The following is a 22,572-nucleotide window of genomic DNA, read 5'->3' as shown; positions in this document are numbered from 1 at the left end:
TCACTGCTCCTGTTGCAACACCATCTCCTGGACAGCCTGCAAAATAAAGGTGAGAATGCAAAAATACACACAACAAACTCAATATGGCAGTGGCCATAACCTCCATGTTATGGCTTTTAGTAAATTAACTTTTTGTGATCATGAGTCCAATTTTTCTTGAATCAAGACACTAGGAGTTAAAGACACATCATAATGATATGTTACTATAGGCCACCTAGATATATGATGACGCCTTAATTCTAAATATACAGTGTTCTCTCTTCTGAACATATCATACCTATTTAAGTTTTTAATTTTGTAGTGGGAGGTGTTTGTACAGTGTATCTGTGTTTCCTGTCACTGTGGGCTCCATGGCACAGTAGTACAGTGCAGAGTCTGATACTACAGCAGAGGAGATCTGCAGATCCACACGCTTGACACTCTTATGAACGTGAGCAGACAGACGAGGATCAGAATCAGCCGTTTGATTTTCTCCATATTCCATCACTAAAACAATGAACTGAGGCTCTGAATTGGAATATTGGCGATACCACAGCAGATTGCCCACAGATCCAGTGTAGCTGTAGTTACAGGAGAGTGTAACTGTTTGGTCCTCTTTAAAACTGACTGCAGTAGATAAAGAGGTGATGCTGTCCTGTGTGCTGTCACCTGAAAAAGATCTTCAGTTAGTCACATAAACTGATCCAATGCAGATTTATGATTTCTCCAACAGGTTCATATTGAAGGGAACAAAATATTTGTAACATAATATTTTAACAATACATATTTACATGTAAACATTTGTAATATATAAACATGTAAGTAAGGGATATATTGTAAATGGAACCAAGTCTTACCTGTGAGTACTGTTAAAAGCATAAATAAACAGAGAAACATTGTGTAATACTTTTCCTTCTGTCTTAGAAGTAACTTAGAAATCTCACATTGACATTCTTTCTGTACATCATACTTCAGCTCCTCCTCCTTTTCCTTTAAGTAACCAATGAAAGAGCAGGAAGTGCAGTACCAAACCTAAATTATCTATACCATCCACATGTAGACTCTGGTTTGTTTAGTCTATTTCTGATTATTTGAAATTCAAAGTTTAGATTTTTTTGTTCATTAGAGTTTAGATTACTGGGGACATTTGATTACAGTTAGGAATATCAGATAACCCACATAATAACTCAAAAATCTGATATTATCAGTATTTAATTTAGAATGATAAAAGTATGCTAATTGCCCAAAAGCAAATAACAGCTAAAACAATCAATGTATCTCTCTATTGCACCTCTGATAATAATTTGCAGTTGTATTCAATCCTGTTTCTGATATTTATATTCAATCCTTTTTACTGATATTAAAGCAGAAACCTCCAGATATACATATTCTTGTAGAATATGGAACTTCATGTAGAATATAGAACGGCAATATTAACAATATCACTATAGACCGTTCATTCACAGATTATAGTTTTAATTAAGTAAAAAAAAACATGGTTGAGGAATCAATTTAACTTTCTCAAAAATGTCTCCCTGAGACTTTGAGGATGACATAATAAATATTCATAATAACAATATGAAGATAATAAATAATACATGTCATGATTAGTCCCTCCCTGCTTTTCCCTGTCTTGTGTATTTTATTTCCATGCCATAATTTCATTTTCTCTGCCCCTCGTTTGATTTTCCACACCTGTTCCTCATTTCTAGTCTTGTTAAGTTCATGTATTTAAACCCTGTCTTGTGCCTTTGCTCTTGGTGGTTCATTATGTTTCTTTGAATCTGATCTGCACGTTATGTTTATTTGCTGGTTGAGTTTGTGTTAGGTTCATTGTGTTTGGTTTAATGTCTGGATGATTGAAAGCTCGTCTGTTTCAAAGCCTTCGTTTGTTAGCCTGTTTTGTTATCATAGCCTTCATGTTTCCTAGCCTCTGTTATATCCTGCTTCCCCTGTTTGCCTTCATGTGTTTTGTTCGTTTGATAATGTATCCTTGTACATTCTGTATAGGCTCTATGACCCTGGACTGCCTTAACAACTCTGATTTTGGATTTGCCCATAATAAATCTCGCTCTTCTCCGCATATGCGTCCGCCTCCTTACCGCTCACCGTTACAACAACAATTGACATTGATGTACCAACAGGCTGGCCTATCAACAAACACCAGAGTGAAGTAATTTTTGCAGGTGTTACCACTTACTTGTAATGGGCTTTCTTGTGTGTAACCAGCTGTGGTTTGATGTACAAATACAAAGGAGATTGTCTAGTATTGCATCACTGGGCCCCTACTCTAAGAGTACAGTAGTAAAGAGCTGAATCAGCCAAAGTTGGTTTTGTAACAGTGAGTTCAGTGGAGGTTCTGGTAGTTGCCGACTGGAACCGAGCATGTGGAGAATACAACTCCTGACTCCATGACAGAGTGCTCCATGTCCACCAAAATGGCTCAGCTATACAGCGTATAATTCATTTGTTCAAGTCCTCTGTGGAAATGTGCAAATGTCAAAGTTTTACAGCTTGGGGAAGGCATCCAAATCTCAGTTGTGTACCTACACTAGTTTATTCTACTAAAGCTTTCTTTGTGTGGGAGGTTTTTGTACAGTGGAGTTGGGTTTCCTGTCACTGTGGGCACCAGGGTACAGTAGTACAGTGCAGAATCTGATACTGCAGCAGAGGAGATCAACAGATCCACTTGTTTCAGATTTTTATCAACACTGGCAGATAGACGCGGTGGGAGAGGTTCACTTTTAGTTCCACTTGGTAAGATATAAAGGAGGAATTCTGGTCTGGATTGTGGATACTGCCGGCACCAGTGGAGATTCTGTACAGTACCATTGAACTCTTTGTAGCTGCAGGAGGGAGTAACATTATCACTCTGAAACACAGCTTCATTTAGGGAAAGTGGATCTATTGGTTCTACCATAGAATCACCTGTCATAGAGAAGAGACCATAAAGATAACAGGTTTAGTTCATGCCATAGTTACATAAGTCTGACTATCACTCTGCTCTTTTAAAACAACACATAATTTAACTCATATTCTACACTTACACTGATGAAATAAGTATAATTTAAACAATTTAGTCTAAACTCACCCTGTGAAAGCCACACACACAGGAGTGTAATGGTGAACATGATGAGTGGTCTTGTCAGAGTGATAATCTGAGATATTTCTTTACTCTTACATCCTTTTATCTCTATAAAGCTTTATGACGCTCCTCCCCACAGCTCTGCGTTAAAAGAGGTCAGTGCCTAAGGCTTAAGTTCAAAGCAATAACTCTGCTAGTCTTGAGGCCTAAATCAGGGAAATGGACACAATAGATCGTGACATGCACTCGCGTTTTCACGCTCTCTGTCTCTCTTTCTCAAACAAACACAGACACACACACGTTCAAATCTGCTAGGCCCAATAGAGGGTCTGTTGAATGTTTGGTTTGTCCATTTTGGACTACTGTAAATAGTCCAGGTGGTATCTGCTGGAAGACAACATGCTCCATATGTAGATATTAAGAACTCATTCAAAGAAAAACAATTATTCATACTTACAGGTGTTTATACAATAATGAAAACTTGTTTTGTATATTTCATTCCTGGTTATAGATCCCCCTAAATCTTACACACTGTTCTTTAACTATATATATATATATATATATATATATATATATATATATATATATATATATATATATATATATAGTTTTTTTTATTATTCCTTAGTGAACAGTGTCATGCTTCTCCTGATGTCTTCTGCTGGTAACTTCACTCACACCAATTTATTTCAAATAATAAGCATGTCATACAAAAATATGTTTGTTCAAAGATCTTTTTATGATGTTTAACCACTATACCACCCGAACCCTTTTTTCCAGGTGTAACTAACAGCATTGTGGTTTAGCTGCTTCTCGGGTTCAAAGCAAATATTGTGTATTAGTTTTTGTAAAGGCTCTCAGAGACTTTATATCACTGGGTGCCTAGAGCACAATAGTAGAGAGCTGTGTCTGCCAGAGTTAGTCCACTAATAGTGAGCTGAGTGGATGTGTAAGAGGTAGCTGATGAAAACCGTGGGTCTGATCTGTGCTCAGCAAGAGTACTTGACCGAGCAGGTTTACGCAGTAAATACTGTGGTTTTTTGTTAGGATACTGTCTGTACCAGTAAAGAAGAACATATTGATTAGTTGAATAATATGAACATTCCAGTGTAACAGATTGTCCCTCTTTGTGAAAAACCTCGGTATTCTGTTTCTGGTTTGGTCCGATTTGATCAGCGCAAAACACACCTGTTAGAAAATGCAATAAACATAATTTAATTTTGAATCTGTGGTTCTCAAACAAATTATTCAACCAAATCGATAGCCAGTACCTGATGCCATAATGTAAATCAAGAAGAATTGTGTCTCCATTGTGAATATGATCAAACTGAATCAGCAGTGGGTGTATTGTTGATCTAATGTGGATTATAAATGACATTGCACCAGCATCAATATTACAGTGTGATTTATAAACACTGGGTGTGCCCAACATCAGCGATTATACTCAAAACCAGGATGTAAACACAATATTTAAATAATCCTCACCAAAAATATTAAATGGGGATGATTTGTAGATCAAGCATAGGCTACTTCCTATTTTAGTGAAACGCCTGTATACATGGTACTTACAGTTGTTCAGTGAAAGGCTAACCTTACATCAGAGTGCATTCAAAACATTCATATGAACTGCTCTGCACCAGGAATTTGACCTTTTGAATTAAATGCTGTTTTAATGGATAAGAGTTTGAGAGATCACTTTTAATTCTTAGTAGTTTAGACATAGGATAAAATAATTTGAATATAGCAAACTATTAGATATTTTAAGGAATTTACAGCTGCTATAAAAGTAATTCATTTTAAAAGGACAAAGTTCTTATTGCTGCATCATTAGTGCATCTGTTGCTTGTCACATACATGTAAAGTGCTCAGATCCTTTACTTCAGCTACTAATGTTCTTCACCTGAATACATGAACACAACTGTGTACAGCAAATCATTGGAGTACAACTGAAAGAACTGATCTCATCATGTTCACCACACTTTGAACTGACTTTGTTATTTGTCTGGCACAAGAATGATATTAAAAGAAACATCCGTTTCAAATACAAAAACCCAGGGGTATATCATGGTCTTTACCTCAAATCAAAAGGTCAGTTGTGTGTACAGGCTCATAGCCCAATCAAACCTTGCATCTACCATGACCATGTGGACTCTATCACTCAAGATACCATGGGGGACCAGTACAAACCCAACATGAGTATGTAACTAATAGACAACAAACCCGCTGACTAGTCACAGCTGTCAGTCCTAACTGATAGGAATCAGCCCCCTGTTGCAACATCTTCTGAACAACCTGCAAAATAAAAATGAGAATGCAAAAATACACACAACAGACTCAATATGGCAGTGGCCATAACATCCATATGTTATGGCTTTCAGTAAATGAAACTTTTGTGATTGTAACTCCAATTATTCTTGAATCAAGGCACTAGGAGGTAAAGACACATGAGGTCAGGTGTAAAAGTTTGCAAAATGAAATCTTTATTGCAGTAACATACATTTACCCAACACTTAAGGGTCTTGCTCAGGGGCCCAAGAGTGGTAACTTAATAGTGTTGGGGCTTGAACCAGCAACCAACCGATTAAAAGGCAAGTACTTTAACCACTGAGCCTCCTGCCACCAGCGTGCATAAAAACATCTTAAGTGTCTGGTGATTCAGTGCAGTGTGTGTGGTGTTTAAATGGTGCATCTTCCATGCAGGATGTAACAATTAAGACCAATAAAAGTGAAATAACTCATGAAACTGAATCTTAACTATTCAAACACTGAATTAATTGAACAAATTGGTTAAGAATATTTTCATGTAATATATGTAAAATGTCAGGTAACATTAAAGTTTTGGTGAGACTATTGTTGTTTAACTCAGTCAGAGGTTTTTGCACAGATTACTTTAGTTTCTTGTCACTGTGGGCTGCAGGGCACAGTAATACAGAGCATATATATACATATATCTATACAGTAGATTAAATAATCCCCAAGTACAGGACACATGCCTGCTGTTCCAGTGTTTTCTGTATTTGTGCTTTGCAGTCCTCACTGTCTTATTGAGTTTATACTTCATCCATTTGTATGCACTGAGGTCACTACACCTGCATGTCTCATTCTTTGGCTGTATCGGGTTTTCTGAACTCACTGGAGCACCAGGGTTTGTAGATGTTGTACATCTGATTAATCTGAATCTTCACATGATCTTCTAGAGATTCTGCAGGTTTTAGTTGATTTTGTATGTGTACATGATATACGCTGTGATTAAATATCATAAGCTTGTCATTATATCAATGCTAGTTAATAATTAATTAATTAATTTTGTCCCCTTAACTGTTATATATAATGAAACATTAAAGTGGCTTTGTTTCCCACATCTCATTTTATATATTACAAATACAGAGATCATCATCATCATCATCATCATCAGGTTTTATTTAGATAGTACCTTCATGATATTCAAGGCTGCTTTTCAAAGTATGTTCTTAAAACTACATGTTCAGGCTTGTTTCTGTAGTATGTGTTTTTGTACAGTATAGCTGGGTGTCACTGTGGGCTGCAGGCCCGACCAACTGTGAGCTGCAGGCCAGACTACAGACCATACAGACCAAAAACAAAAAAAAAAAAACTAATATATATATATATATATATATATATATATATATATATATATATATATATATATTATGCATGCATATAATATATATATGCATGCCCATAGAATGTATACTTTTTTTTGTTAAAATAAATAAAATATCTGAATGCAATACTTGTGGTATATGTACGTTTTTGGTTCTATTATGTATCATTATTATTTATTATGTATTATGTATTTAGTATTATTGATATTTGAGAAAAACAATTTTGTTTTTAAAGAAATCCTTCAATGGCTGTAAATTTCTTCTTGCATTAAAGGAAACCAAGAAATTTATTCACATCTCCACAGGCATTCACAATGAAGTTTATTCACACAGGTTTTTGTACAGTGTAGCTGGGTTTCCTGTCACTGTGGGCTGCAGGGCACAGTAGTACAGTGCAGAGTCTGATACTGCAGCAGAGGAGATTTTCAGATCCACACAATTTTTGTCCTCATTTACTACTGCAGACATTCCTGGTACTGGGGGTTCAGCTTTTTGTTCAAATTTAGCTTCATCAACCAAGTATAGAAACTGTGGTCTGGATCTGGAATACTGACGATACCACAGCAGATAATCAGTTGTAGACGATCCATTGTACCGGCAGGAGAGGGTAACAGGATTTCCTTGTAGGACGTTTACAGTAGAAGACACTGGTTCTATTCCTTCTCCAGAACTATAACCTGCTGAAAAGCGTGAAAGACAAGAGCAATTTAGTGCAATTTAGGACTAGTTCGATTTAGTAAGTGTAAACCCTTCTTTATTATTTGAACTCTTCCCCAGGATGTTCAGTAGAATGTCCAGTAATCATGTGCATCTTACCTAAAATGAGAAACAGAACCCATTGTCCACCAATATATGCCATGACTGATCTGCAGATTCGGTTTCTGCTACAGTATCTTCTTTTCTTCAGCTTCCCTTAGACCGACCCAGTGTTACATCACCTGCAGTTTCTAGATGAACTCTGCCCTCTTCTGGAGGGTTTACAGAATTAATCTGTATCACGAGCAAACACTGACAAAGACTGGTCTGTATCATTATCTTCACACAGCACAGAACAGTAATTATAGTATCAACTAATTCCACCACAAACAATTGAACACTGAACTGGTAATTAGGAAATCATGAAAACACATAGAAGCTCTGCATATGTGCTAAAATACTGTTGAATACAAATGTGTCAGTCTGTCTCACCAGAGGTGTTGAAATGATTACAGAATGAAAAATAGGTTTATATGACATTTGATACAAAATTGCAGCAGACAGTGCAAGTATGATAAATACAGACAACATGGCAGCACATGCTATAAACTGAACATAATGTTATTAATAAACTATACGCATATCTATACAGTAGATTAAACAATCCCTAAGTACAGGACACATGCCTGATGTTCCAGTGTTTTCTGTATTTATGTTTCAGTCCTCACCGGCTTATTGAGTGTATAGTTGGTCTTTTTGTATGCACTGAGGTCACTACACCTGCATGTCTCTTCTTTGGCTGTATCTGGTTTCCTGAACTCACTGGAGAACCAGGGTTTGTAATTCAGATTAATCTGAATATACACATTATCTTCTAGAGATTCTGCAGTGTTTGGTTGATTTGTATGTATATGCGATGTACACTATAGTTGAACCATATGTAGCGGTTTTAACACTTTAATAAATCACAGTTGATATGGTTCATTGGAGCACCACCCTGATTAACAAGGAAATGCCCTGTTTTTAACTAATTTATTAATGATTAATCATTCTTAACTCATGAAAGTTACCATTTCGATAACGTGACTATTTTTTGTCTACCAAAAACTAAAGCATATGGTCAGGATGTGAATATGGCCCTCATTCACACTCAAAATATATGATATTCATCACTAAAGTAACTTCATGATGCCTGAAAACTTGATACATGTTCTAAAATAAATAATAAACTAAAAATTAATTGTTCTTGGATGCTATAAACAAATAGTTCAGTCAGAAAGGCTGATTGACTGGGCTATGTTGGAAGCCATTCTCAGTATTTGCAAAACTCACTGCCACAATAAATGGATTTTGGATTAATGCAGTCCTTCATTGAATAGACTAATCTTTGTTTGTCACGTTATGGCCCCTCCCTCTCCTGAAACGTCTTCGTGTGTTCGTCTGTTGCCAGGCCCTCTCATGTCGTCCACCTGTTCTGAATTATGTGTAATTGTTTTGTGTGTATATATGTCTCCTGTGTTGTAGTATGCGTTGCTGGTGTTTGAAATATATATAAGTCGAGCGTGTTGTGTTAAACGTATCGCAGGTGTATAAACAATAAATGTCTGTTTGATAAATGTCTGTCGTGCCTCTTCCCCACATCCTATTTGCCTCAAAGCGTCACCTTGTTGTTGTGTTGCTTGGCAAAAAAGGCTTGTTATCAGACTACATTGCCTGGTGCAATAATGGTTTATTGTGAATATTGTTAATAATAAATTAAATCATTTATTGAGGACTGGTGTATTTTGTCAAATGGTTTTGGTGGTTATCTTCATTATCCACTATCTTTTCTGTCTCTCTTTCTCAAGCACACACACACACGCACACACACACACACACATAGGTTCAAATCTGCTAGGCCCAATAGAGGGCCTGGGCCTAAATTTAATTACTTGGATCTTAAATAATTATAGGACAAATAGTGATGATTAAGAAGATTAAGCAGTGATGATTAATATTAATACACAATTAGCTTTTTTTTTTCCAAGAAAGGGAAATATCAAATATAAATATGAAAAGAGGCCCAGGGCCTAAGGCTTAAGTTCTATGCAATAACTCTGCTAGTCCTGAGGCCTAAATCAGGAAAACAGATACAGTAGAACATTATATGCACTCATGCTCACTCACTCACTCACTCACTCACTCACTCTCTCTCTCTCTCTCTCTCTCTCTCTCTCTCTCTCTCTCTCTCACACACACACACACACACCCCACAACAGCACACTCACATAGGCTCAAATCTGCTATGCCCAATATAGGGCCCGGGCCTAAATTTAATTATAAATAATGATAAGAGAAAAGTGATGATCAAACAGATATTAATACACTATGAGGTTTGTTTTCAAGAAAGGGGGAGTTGATAAGAGATGAGAAGGTAAGAAACAGGACCATGATTGGAGGAATGACACTTCCTCCAGATAATAAAATAAGAGAAAATCATCACTGGAGGATAGAACTCCCTGAGGGGGGAGAAAAGAAGGATTAAAGAAGAATTCTAACTTAAGGATTAAGTTGTTCTTGAGGCTCCATTGTTGTATACAAATGGTGTCTGTGAAGTTCATCTGTTTTTCTCTACCATCCTGGCTGACTCTCATTGCCTGCTGAGTTGGATTTAATTTTTTGCATTCTTCACCTCACTAGTGCACCAACTGTAAACTAGTTTGATTAAAAATCTTACAATGCTGGTAGCAATTAGATATTTTTCACACTAGCAAGACTACAGTTTTTCAAAAACCTGAGGATATGACATTGACATTTGGAAAATGGGGAATTGTGTTGGCAGATATGCCCATGAAGATGTTCTTGCTAAAGCTACCAAACAAAAAATTGTATTTAGATTGCTTTGTTAATTACCTGTCAATCAGAAAACAGGCAACTAAATATGATCTTTCATATTTCAAAATTGGGGTTCTTAATCTTCTCACAATGCAAAAAGTTTAACTACCACATCTTCCATCCAAGCAATGACTTCAACATAAAAGTGCTAGAAGCATTCTTTAGTGTGAATGTTTGGTTTGCTCATTCTGGACTAGTGTAAAAAAATGTAGCCAACAGCAACTTCTCTGTGGGAGGATAGAGGAGTACCATTGTACACAAAACCAGGAAGTAATCACAATATTTAAATAATCCTCACCAAAATGATTAAATTGGTATGATTTGTGGACTGAACATAGGCTACTTCCTATTTTAAGCAAATACCAAGGTACATGGTACTTGCAACTTACTCAGATTAAACCTCACCCCAGTGTGCATTCAAAACATTCATATAAACTGCTCTGCACCTGCAAGTGACCTTCTGAATCAAATGCTGATTTAACGGAGAAGAGTTTGGTGTGAGAGATCACACACAAACACACAAACAAACAAACAAACACACACATACATTAAATTCGTGTGTGGAGAGGGGAGGACTGGAACACAGAGAGGTTATGAAATCCACTCACTGTGGGAAACCTCCAGATAGACATCCATATAGATACTCCAGATACACATTCATGTATATACTCCACATACACATCCATCACATCCATACACAGCACTGGGATATTAACAACACCACTGTACTGTAGACTGTTCCTGCAAATATAGTTTAGTTAAGAAAACAAACAAACAAAAAAAAAATTGGCATCACTCTATTAAATACTTTGTCATTGGCTGAATGATGATATAGCAGTAACAATACTGAATATCAATATGAAGATAATCAATAACATTTCGCATGGAACTTAAGAATGAGAGTGAGTTGGGATCTATCAAAATCCTGACCTATCAATGAACACTAGAATTAAGTAGTTTTTTTGTGTTACCACATGCTTGTAATGGGTTTCCTTGTTTGTAACCAGCTGTGGTTTGATGTACAAATACAAAGGAGATTGTGTAGTATTGTTTTCTACAGCCTCTCAGAAACTTTGCATCACTGGGCCCCTACTCTAAGAGCACAGTAGTAAAGAGCTGAATCTGCCAAAGTTTGGTTTTGTAATGGTGAGTTCAGTGGAGGTTCTGGTTGTTGTTGACTGGAACCGAGCAGGTGGGGCAGACCCAGATCCACTCCTTAACCGAGCACCTTTCCGCACTAAAAACTGAGATGCTTGGTGAGGATGTTTTCTGTACCAGTAAAGATAAACATATTCACTGCTTGGTTCATATGTACAGCTAAGTTTTACAGACTCTTCCTATGCAATATTCAAGATTTCTTCTTTTGGTCCAATTTGGTCTTCACAAAATATACCTGTAAATGAAATTTAAAAGATCATATTTTACAGTTCTAACAATTTTCCTTCAATGGATTATATGATTATGTGTTTATGAGTATTTCCTCTTGAACCTTCACATACCTGATACTAAGGTGAGGATGAGGAGTGCTCTCTCCATGATGAATAAAGACCCTCCTGTTTTTCTACTTTGTGTTTTTATTAGGCTCTCTGCAGGGGAAACTGTTATGACCGATGAAATGTATTCATGTAAGGAACTGTTTTTATGATATTGCGTCCTGCAATCACAATGTGCTCTGAAGCAAAGTAATATTTTGTAACACAAAGAGCCTTATTGCCTTTGGACCTTGTATTTGCATATTTACCTTCTATGTGTGTTTGCCCCTGTCACTACCTTCCTGTGTGTGTGTGTGTGTTTATATAAACTATATGGACAAAAGTATTGGGACACCTACATATTACAGCTACAGCCACTTTTATGACATCCCATTCTAAATCCAGACAATAAAATGAAGTCACTGCTTTGCAGCTGTAATAGCATCCACTCTTCTGGGAAGGCTTTCTACAAGATTTTGTAATGTGTCCATGGAAACCTTTGCCCATTTATTCACAAGTATTTAGAGAGTAGTATTTGATTAATTTTACTGTCAACTTTTTAAATGAATGGAGCACATGTGAAAATATGTAATATACTGTAATAACAGTATGTAATATAAAACTGGGACAGATATGGAAGCTGTTTAATAATGTTATTGGTATTCATTAAATTTTGCAGAGCAATGGATATTATTTTTAGGCTACTACAATTTTCAACTGTCAGGTGATGAAGCACAACTGCAGCTAGTAATGTGTGTGTGTGTGTGTGTGTGTGTGTGTGTGTGTGTGTGTGTGTGTGTGTGTGTGTGTGTGTACAAGAATCCTTATTAATGCTTCTTACAAATTAAGTAACAATATACTTTAGTTACTCTTCATCACAAAAGAAAACTAATGTCATTGCATTTTAACAAGAATGTGGGCAGTGAAGTGTGAGCATCAAATATATTTTCGTTGTTTTAGAATAAAAATAAATTAATTAATCTCACCCCCATTCTCCTTTTGGTGCTTTCTGATACATGATTTAAAAATTCATTTTTTGTCAATATTAGACATGCAGAAACTTACAGAGTGCTGCCACCTTTTGACAGGTGGCTTACTTACAATTTAAAGGAATAACACATTCTCAGGCAATAAACACATATAGATGCAAGCTCATAGAATGTATATTATTTTTGTTAAAATAAATATCAGGAAAACTTTATTTGTGTTATCAGTAAGTTTACCCTTTTTAGTTCTATTATGTTTTATTATTTAGTATGTATTAGGTGATTAGTATGATTGAAATTTGACAAACACAAGTGTCTTTTTTTTTTTTTTGAAAATCCTTATTCTCCCTCATTCAATGGCTTTAAATTTCCTCTTGCATTAAAGCAAACCAAGAAATGTATTCACATCTCCACAGGCATCCACAATGAAATATATTCAAACAGATTTTTGTACAGTGAATGATGTTTTCCTGTCACTGTCGGCCGTAGGGTACAGTAGTACAGTGCAGAGTCTGATACTGCAGCAGAGGAGATTTTCAAATCCAAACGCTTGACACTCTTATAAACGTGAGCAGACAAACGAGGATCAGAATCAGCTGTTTGATTTTGTCCATATTCAGTCACTAAAACAATGAACTGAGGCCATGAATTGGAATATTGGCGATACCACAGCAGATTGTTCGCAGACTGAGTGAAGCTGTAGTTACAGGAGAGTGTAACAGTTTGGTCTTCTTTAAAACTGATTACAGTAGATAAAGAGGTGATGCTGTCCTGTGTGCTGTCACCTGAAAATGATCTTCAGTTAGTCACACAAACTGATCCAATGCAGATTTATGATTTCTCCAACAGGTTCATATTGAAGGTAGTAACATAATATTTAACAATACATACATATTTACATGTAAACATTTGTAATATATAAACATGTAAGTAAGGTATATTTTGTAAATGGAAGGAAGTCTTACCTGTGAGTATTATTAAAAGCATAAATAAACAGAGAAACATTGTGTAATACTTTGCCGTCTGTCTTAGAAGTAACTTAGAAGTCTCACATTGACATTCTTTCTGTACATCATACTTCAGCTCCTCCTCCTTTTCCTTTTAGTAACCAATGAGAGAACAGGAAGCCGAGTATAAAACACAGATTATCTAGACCATCCACATGACTCACATTGTTTCCTCCATTTCTGATAATTTAAGATTCAAAGTTTAGATATTTTGTGTAGTAGATTTTAGTTTCCTGAGGACTCCAAAGGGTGCTGGTGAAATCTTTGTTTCCTGTGTTCAATGGTCTAATCTCAAATCATAGAGCAAAGTGATTATTGTTTGTTTTATTTTATTTTGTATCACTACCTGTGATAAATTTCTGTTATGTAGCCTTTAAGTCTCTCTGGTGGCTCCAGTGTTGCACGGAGCAGATATACGGATCACAGGCCTCATCAATGACAGGTTTACATTTAAAATGTTGATGTTGTATGATACACTAAGATCTTTAAATAAATAAATAAATAAATAAACTTTTTGCAGGTTTTCTGGAGGATGTTTCTGCAGAAATGCATGCTTTTTGAGCATGGTATATTGTATTTGATTTATTTGTCTAATCATGGAGGGAATCATGGTGACCATGAGCATATAGAGGGTTAAATGTGTATGTCCAATCATGATCAAACAAATAAAACTTCACAAAAATCCTATTTTTAACATTTTTATTAATTTTGTATTCATGTTTCTCTAAAAGACATTGACATGTTTTCACTTTTCAGATACATATTTAAATCATATACATCATGTATATTATACCTATTTAATCTTATCTGTGTAGTAGGAGGTTTTTGTACATTGTAGCTAGGATTCCTCACACTCTGGGCACCAGGGCACAGTAGTACAGTGCAGAGTCTGATACTGCAGCAGAGGAGATCAGCAAATCTACTTGTTTCAGATTTTTATCAACATTGGCAGATAGACGTGGAGGGAGAGGTTCACTTTTAGTTTCACTTGGAAAGATGTAAAGGAGGAATTCTGGTCTGGATTGTGGATATTGTTGGTACCAGTGGAGATTCTCTACAGTACCACTGAACTCTTTGTAGCTGCAGGATAGAGTAACATTATCACTCTGAAACACAGTTTCATTGGGGAAAATTGGTTCTATTGGATTTGCCATAGGTGTCACCTGCCATAGAGAAGAGAACATAAAGTTAACAGGAAGACAATAAAACAGGCTGATCAAAGAAACAGAGCAAGGAGAGAAACACAAAACAATAATCAGGCAGGGGGAAACAGTCTAGGCTCAGTAGAATAACAAGGTAAGACATCCGACAACAATGTCAGAAGAAACACTTAGGCAGACACGGCGATTAAATACACAGACTAACAAGAACTAAATAAGAAAAAGGAGAAACTAATGAGAAGAGAACTAAAGGAAAACAAGGAAAAAAATCAAAACAAAGTCACGAGACAGGAAACTATAGAAAACAGAACTCGAGTAGTGTGTTTCAGTGTCGAGTGGAGAGTGTAACAGTTTGGTCTTCTTTAAAACTGATTACAGTAGATAAAGAGGTGATGCTGTCCTGTGTGCTGTCACCTGAAAAAGATCTTCAGTTAGTCACACAAACTGATCCAATGCAGATTTATGATTTCTTCAACAGGTTCATATTGAAGGTTGTAACATAATATTTTAACAATACATATTTACATGTAAACATTTGTATTATATAAACATGTAAGTAAGGGATATATTGTAAATGGAACCAAGTCTTACCTGTGAGTACTGTTAAAAGCATAAATAAACAGAGAAACATTGTGTAATACTTTTCCTTCTGTCTTAGAAGTAACTTAGAAATCTCACATTGACATTCTTTCTGTACATCATACTTCAGCTCCTCCTCCTTTTCTTTTAAGTAACGAGTGAGAGAGCAGGAAGTGCAGTACCAAACCTAAATTATCTATACCATCCACATGTAGACTCTGGTTTGTTTAGTCTATTTCTGATTATTTGAAATTCAAAGTTTAGATTTTTTTGTTCATTAGAGTTTAGATTACTGGGGACATTTGATTACAGTTAGGAATATCAGATAACCCACATAATAACTCAAAAATCTGATATTATCAGTATTTAATTTAGAATGATAAAAGTATGCTAATTGCCCAAAAGCAAATAACAGCTAAAACAATCAATGTATTTCTCTAATGCACATCTGATAATAATTTGCAGTTGTATTCAATCCTGTTTCTGATATTTATATTCAAGCCTGTTTACTGATATTAAAGCAGAAACCTCCAGATATACATTCTTGTAGAATATGGAACTTCATGTAGAATATAGAACAGCAATATTAACAATATCACTATAAACTGTTCATTCACAGAGTATAGTTTTAATTAAGTAAAAAAAAACATGGTTGAGGAATTAATTTAACTTTCTCAAAAATGTCTGCCTGAGACTTTGAGGATGACATATTAAATATACATAATAACAATATGAAGAAAATAAATAATACATGTCATGATTAGTCCCGCCCTGTTTTTCCTTGTTTTGTGTATTTTAGTACCATGCCATAGTTTCATTTTCTCCGCCCCTCGTTTGATTTTCCACACCTGTCCCTTCATTTCTAGTCTTGATGAGTTCATGTATTTTAATCCTGTCTTGTGCCTTTGCTCTTGTTGGTTCATTATGTTTCTTTGAATCTGATCTGCAAGTTTATGTTTATTTGCTGGTTGAGTTTGTATTAGGTTCATTGTGTTTGGTTTAATATCTGGATGATTGAAAGCTCATCTGTTTCAAAGCCTTCGTTTGTTAGCCTGTTTTGTTATCTTAGCCTTCATGTTTCCTAGCTTCTGTTATATCTTGTTTTCTCTGTTTGCCTCTGTGTGTTTTGTTCGTTTGATAATGTATCCTTGTCCACTCTGTATAGGCTCTATGACCCTGGACTGCCCTAACGACTCTGATTTCGGATTTGCCCATAATAAATCTCGCTCTTCTCTGCATATGCGTCCGCCTCCTTACCGCTCACAGTTACAACAACAATTGACATTGATGTAACAACAGGCTGGCCCATCAACAAACACCAGAATGAAGTAATTTTTGCAGGTGTTACCATATACTTGTAATGGGCTTTCTTGTTTGTAATCAGCTGTGGTTTGACGTACAAATACAAAGGAGATTGTCTAGTATTGCATCACTGGGCCCCTACTCTAAGAGTACAGTAGTAAAGAGCTGAATCTGCCAAAGTTGGTTTTGTAGCAGTGAGTTTAGTGGAGGTTCTGGTAGTTGCCGACTGGAACCGAGCATGTGGAGAATACAACTCCTGACTCCATGACAGAGTGCTCCATGTCTGCCAAAATGGCTCAGCTATACAGTGTATAATTCATTTGTTCAAGTCCTCTGTGGAAATGTGCAAATGTCAAAGTTTTACAGCTTGGGGAAGGCATCCAAATCTCAGTTGTGTACCTACACTAGTTTATTCTACTAAAGCTTTCTTTGTGTGGGAGGTTTTTGTACAGTGGAGTTGGGTTTCCTGTCACTGTGGGCACCAGGGTACAGTAGTACAGTGCAGAATCTGATACTGCAGCAGAGGAGATCAACAGATCCACTTGTTTCAGATTTTTATCAACACTGGCAGATAGACGCGGTGGGAGAGGTTCACTTTTAGTTCCACTTGGTAAGATATAAAGTAGGAATTCTGGTCTGGATTGTGGATACTGTCGGTACCACTGGAGATTATGTACAGTACCACTGAACTCTTTGTAGTTGCAGGACAGAGTAACATTACCACCCTGAAGCACAGCTTCATTGAGGGAAAGTGGTTCTATTGGCTCTGCTATAGAGTCACCTGTCATAGAGTAGAGACCATAAAGATAACAGGTTTAGTTCATGCCATAGTTACATAAGTCTCTCTATCACGCTGCTCTTTTAAAACAACACATAATTTGACTCATATTCTACACTTACACTGATGTAATTAATATAATTTAAACAATTTAGTCTAAACTCACCCAGTGAAAGCCACACACACAGGAGTGTAATGGTGAACATGAGTGGTCTTGTCAGAGTGATAATCTTCTGAGATATTTCTTTACTCTTATAACCTTTTATCTCTATAAAGCTTTATGAAGCTCCTCCCCACAGCTCTGCGTTAAAAGAGGAGTGAGTGAAAGCCAAAGCTGAAAGGGATTCATGTAGTTTTCTAGTGAGGTAGAGAGCTCCACCCTTACACCACCTCACACTGATAATCACAATATGTTTCTCTCAAGATCCATTTGTTCCCAGTTAGGAATAGCAGGTAACCCACATCCTAACTCAAAAGTATGATATCATCATTATTAAATTTAGAACGACAAAAGCTAATAATACACTAAAATAAATCAATGTACCTCTGTAAAGCACCTCTGATAATAATTTGCACTTAAATTCAAGCTTTTTTTCTGATATTACAGAAGCCTCCAGATATACATTCTTATAGCATAGAGAATATGGAAGAGCAATATTAACAATATCACTGTAGACTGTTCACAGAGTATAGTTTTAATTAAGGAAAAAAGCTGCTGGAATCAATTTATCTTTCTCAAAAAAGTCTCCCTGTAAGAATGATGACATCATAAAAAAATGTGGTCTTCACAAAATATACCTTTAAATGTAATTTAAAAGATTATATCTTAGAGTTCTTCGAACAATTTTCCTTGAATGGATTATATTATTATGTGTTCCTTCTTTAATCATCACATACCTGATAAGGTGATGATGAGCAGTGCTCTATCCATGATGAATAAAGACTCCTGTTTTGTGTTTTTGTGAGGCTCTCAAAGAAAGCCTCAAAGAGCGCCTTATTGGCTTTTGTGCCTCATATTTGCACATTTACCTTCTATGTGTGGTTGTCCCTGTCACTACCTTCCTGTGTGTGCATTTATATAGACTATATGGATAAAAGATCTGGGACAAATACAGATTACAGCAACAGCTACTTTTATGATATCCCATCTTAAATCTATAGCTATTAATATAGAGTTGGTCACTGCTTCGCAACTGTAACAGTATCCACTCTTCTGGGAAGGCTTTCTACAAGATTTAGGTATGTGTCCATGAAATGTATGCCCATTCATCCACAAGTACTTAGATAAAAGTATTCGATTAATTAACTATCAACGTTTTAAATAAATGGCTAGTAACGTGTGTGTGTGTGTGTCTGTGTGTGTATACAGAATCTTCATTCACGCTTGTTACAAATTAAATAACAATATATATTAGTTGCTCTTCATCGGAAAAGAAAACTAATGTCATTGCATTATTACCAAAATGTTTGTAGTGAAGTGTGAGCACCATATACATTTTCATTGTTTTAGAAAAAACAATAAATTAATTAATCTCACCACCATTCTCTTCTGATACAATCCTGATTTAAAACTTCATTTTTTGGCACTATAAGATATGCAGATACCGACAGAGTGCTGCCACCTTATGGCAAGTGGCTTACATACAATTTCAAAGAATTTCAAATTATCAGGGAATAAAAACAAATAGATGCATACTCATGGAATATATATATATATATATATATATATATATATATATATATATATATATATATATATATATATATATATATATATATTTTAATAATTAAAATATCTGAATACATTATTTATGGTATCTGTAAATTTGACATTTTTAGTCCTATTATGTATTATGTCTACATTGAGATTTGACAAACAAGTTTTGTTTTTGGTTTTTTTGGGGGGGGGGGTTTAGAAAAATTTTAGTTCTCTTCATTCAATGGCTTTACATTTCTTCTTGCATTAAAATAAACCATACACATCTATCTATTCACATCTCCAGAGAAATCCACAATGAAGTTTATTTCTACAGGTTTTTGTACAGTGAATGAAGTTTTCCTGTCACTGTGGGCTGCAGGGCACAGTAGTACAGTGCAGAGTCTGATACTGCAGCAGAGGAGGTTTTCAAATCGAAATGCTTGACACTCTTATGATTGTGGGCAGACAGACGAGGATCAGAATCAGCTGTTTGATTTTGTTCATATTCCATCACTAAAACGATGAACTGAGGCTCTGAATTGGAATATTGGCGATACCATTGCAGATTGTCCACAGACCCAGTGAAGCTGTAGTTACAGGAGAGTGTAACTGTTTGGTCCTCTTTAAAACTGACTGCAGATGATAAAGAGGTGATGCTATCCTGTGTAGTGTCACCTGAAGAAGATCTTAAGTTAGTCAGTTAAACAGTGTCACACAAACTGATCCAATACAGATTAATGATTACTCCTTAACTGGTTCATACTGAGAAGAGTAACATAATATTTAACAAAACATAAATATTTCTAACAGGTAAACATATGTAATATATAAAAATGTAAATAATGGATATATGGTAAATGGAACAAAAGTCTTACCTGTGAGTACTGTTAAGAGCATAAATAAACATAGAAACATTGTGTTAAACTTTGCCCTCTGTCTTATAAGTAGCTTAGAATTCTCACTGACAATCTTTGTGTACATCATACTTCAGCTCCTCCTTTTTCCTTTTAGTAACCAGTGAGAGAGCAGGAAGCCCAGCAAAAAAGACAAATTATCTAGAACATCCACATGGCTCACATTGTTTCCTCCATTTCTGATCATTTAAGATTCAAAGTTTAAATTTTTTTTGTGTGGTAGATTTTAGTTTTCTGAAGACTCCAAACGGTACTGGTGAATTATTTGTTTCCTGTGGTCTAATCTCAAATCATAGAGCCATGGTCTAAGTAATCTGGGATTTTTGTTTTGTAGTTGGTCAAACAGACTCATACAGTGCACTATGCACTTTCAAAGTGATTATTGTATGTTTTATTTTATTTTGTATCACTTCCTGTGTTCAGTTTCTGTTATGTAGCCTTTAAGTCTCTCTGGTGGCACCTGTGTTGCATGGGGCAGGATCACAGGCCTCATCACTGACAGGCTTATATGAGGTTGTTAATATTAATATTAACTATTAGTTAATATTTATTTAAAATGTTGATGTTGCATGATACTCTTTGAGCTTAAAAAAACAAAACAAAACAAAAAATTTTTTTTGCAGGTTTTCTGGAGGATGTTCCTGCAGAAATGCATGCTTTTTTTAAGGTAGAACATTATTCTATGTAACGTCTGCCCTCTTCTGGTTGACTGCTGTCTTCACAGTGAGATGGAAGGGAAAAATATTTTGTGTTGATGCATCAAAGTGTTGGAGATGAGCAGACTATTGTCATTTTAAAATGAATAGTGCACGTCTACCCATGATATCGTACAAATAAAACTACACAAAAATCCCATTTTTAACATTTGTACTGCTTTTGTATTCATGTTTCTCTAAAAGACATTGATGTGTTTTATTAGCATATATCACATTATGACACACTATAGTGACTATCAAATATTTCAGTCATCACTTTTCAGATACATATTTAAATCATATACATCATATATATTATACCTATTTAATCTTATCTGTGCCGGTAGGAGGTTTTTGTACAGTGAATTATGTTTTCCTGTCACTGTGGGCTGCAGGGCACAGTAGTACAGTGCAGAGTCTGATACTACAGCAGAGGAGATCAGCAGATCCACACGCTTGACACTCTTATGAACGTGAGTAGACAGACGAGGATCAGAATCAGCTGTTTGATTTTGTCCATATTCAGTCACTAAAACAAGAAACTGAGGCTTTGAATTGGAATACTGGCGATACCACTGCAAATAGGCTGTAGTCCCAGTGTAGCTGTAGTTACAGGAGAGTGTAACAGTTTGGTCTTCTTTAAAACTGATTACAGTAGATAAAGAGGTGATGCTGTCCTGTGTGCTGTCACCTGAAAATGATCTTCAGTTAGTCACACAAACTGATCCAATGCAGATTTATGATTTCTCCAACAGGTTCATATTGAAGGTAGTAACATAATATTTAACAATACATACATATTTACATGTAAACATTTGTAATATATAAACATGTAAGTAAGGTATATTTTGTAAATGGAAGGAAGTCTTACCTGTGAGTATTATTAAAAGCATAAATAAACAGAGAAACATTGTGTAATACTTTGCCGTCTGTCTTAGAAGTAACTTAGAAGTCTCACATTGACATTCTTTCTGTACATCATACTTCAGCTCCTCCTCCTTTTCCTTTTAGTAACCAATGAGAGAACAGGAAGCCGAGTATAAAACACAGATTATCTAGACCATCCACATGACTCACATTGTTTCCTCCATTTCTGATAATTTAAGATTCAAAGTTTAGATATTTTGTGTAGTAGATTTTAGTTTCCTGAGGACTCCAAAGGGTGCTGGTGAAATCTTTGTTTCCTGTGTTCAATGGTCTAATCTCAAATCATAGAGCAAAGTGATTATTGTTTGTTTTATTTTATTTTGTATCACTACCTGTGATAAATTTCTGTTATGTAGCCTTTAAGTCTCTCTGGTGGCTCCAGTGTTGCACGGAGCAGATATACGGATCACAGGCCTCATCAATGACAGGTTTACATTTAAAATGTTGATGTTGTATGATACACTAAGATCTTTAAATAAATAAATAAATAAATAAACTTTTTGCAGGTTTTCTGGAGGATGTTTCTGCAGAAATGCATGCTTTTTGAGCATGGTATATTGTATTTGATTTATTTGTCTAATCATGGAGGGAATCATGGTGACCATGAGCATATAGAGGGTTAAATGTGTATGTCCAATCATGATCAAACAAATAAAACTTCACAAAAATCCTATTTTTAACATTTTTATTAATTTTGTATTCATGTTTCTCTAAAAGACATTGACATGTTTTCACTTTTCAGATACATATTTAAATCATATACATCATGTATATTATACCTATTTAATCTTAT

At 35.6% G+C, this 22,572-nt stretch overlaps 2 gene segments (V, D, J or C); both read right to left on the bottom strand.

The window, feature by feature from the left end:
- LOC118242983 lies at positions 1 to 2,899 on the bottom strand. The segment is given in 3 exon segments: positions 1 to 36; positions 356 to 406; positions 2,615 to 2,899. Coding segments are annotated over 3 exon segments (372 nt in total).
- A 2,425-nt stretch (positions 2,900 to 5,324) lies between these two features.
- LOC113568864 lies at positions 5,325 to 7,596 on the bottom strand. The segment is given in 3 exon segments: positions 5,325 to 5,356; positions 7,047 to 7,370; positions 7,507 to 7,596. Coding segments are annotated over 3 exon segments (399 nt in total).
- Positions 7,597 to 22,572: the final 14,976 nt, after the last annotated feature.

Source organism: Electrophorus electricus, chromosome 18, assembly GCF_013358815.1.
Source record: "Electrophorus electricus isolate fEleEle1 chromosome 18, fEleEle1.pri, whole genome shotgun sequence".
Lineage (NCBI taxonomy): Eukaryota > Metazoa > Chordata > Actinopteri > Gymnotiformes > Gymnotidae > Electrophorus > Electrophorus electricus.
Note: the sequence above shows the minus strand (reverse complement) of the source record. Positions and strands in the feature narration are given on the sequence as shown.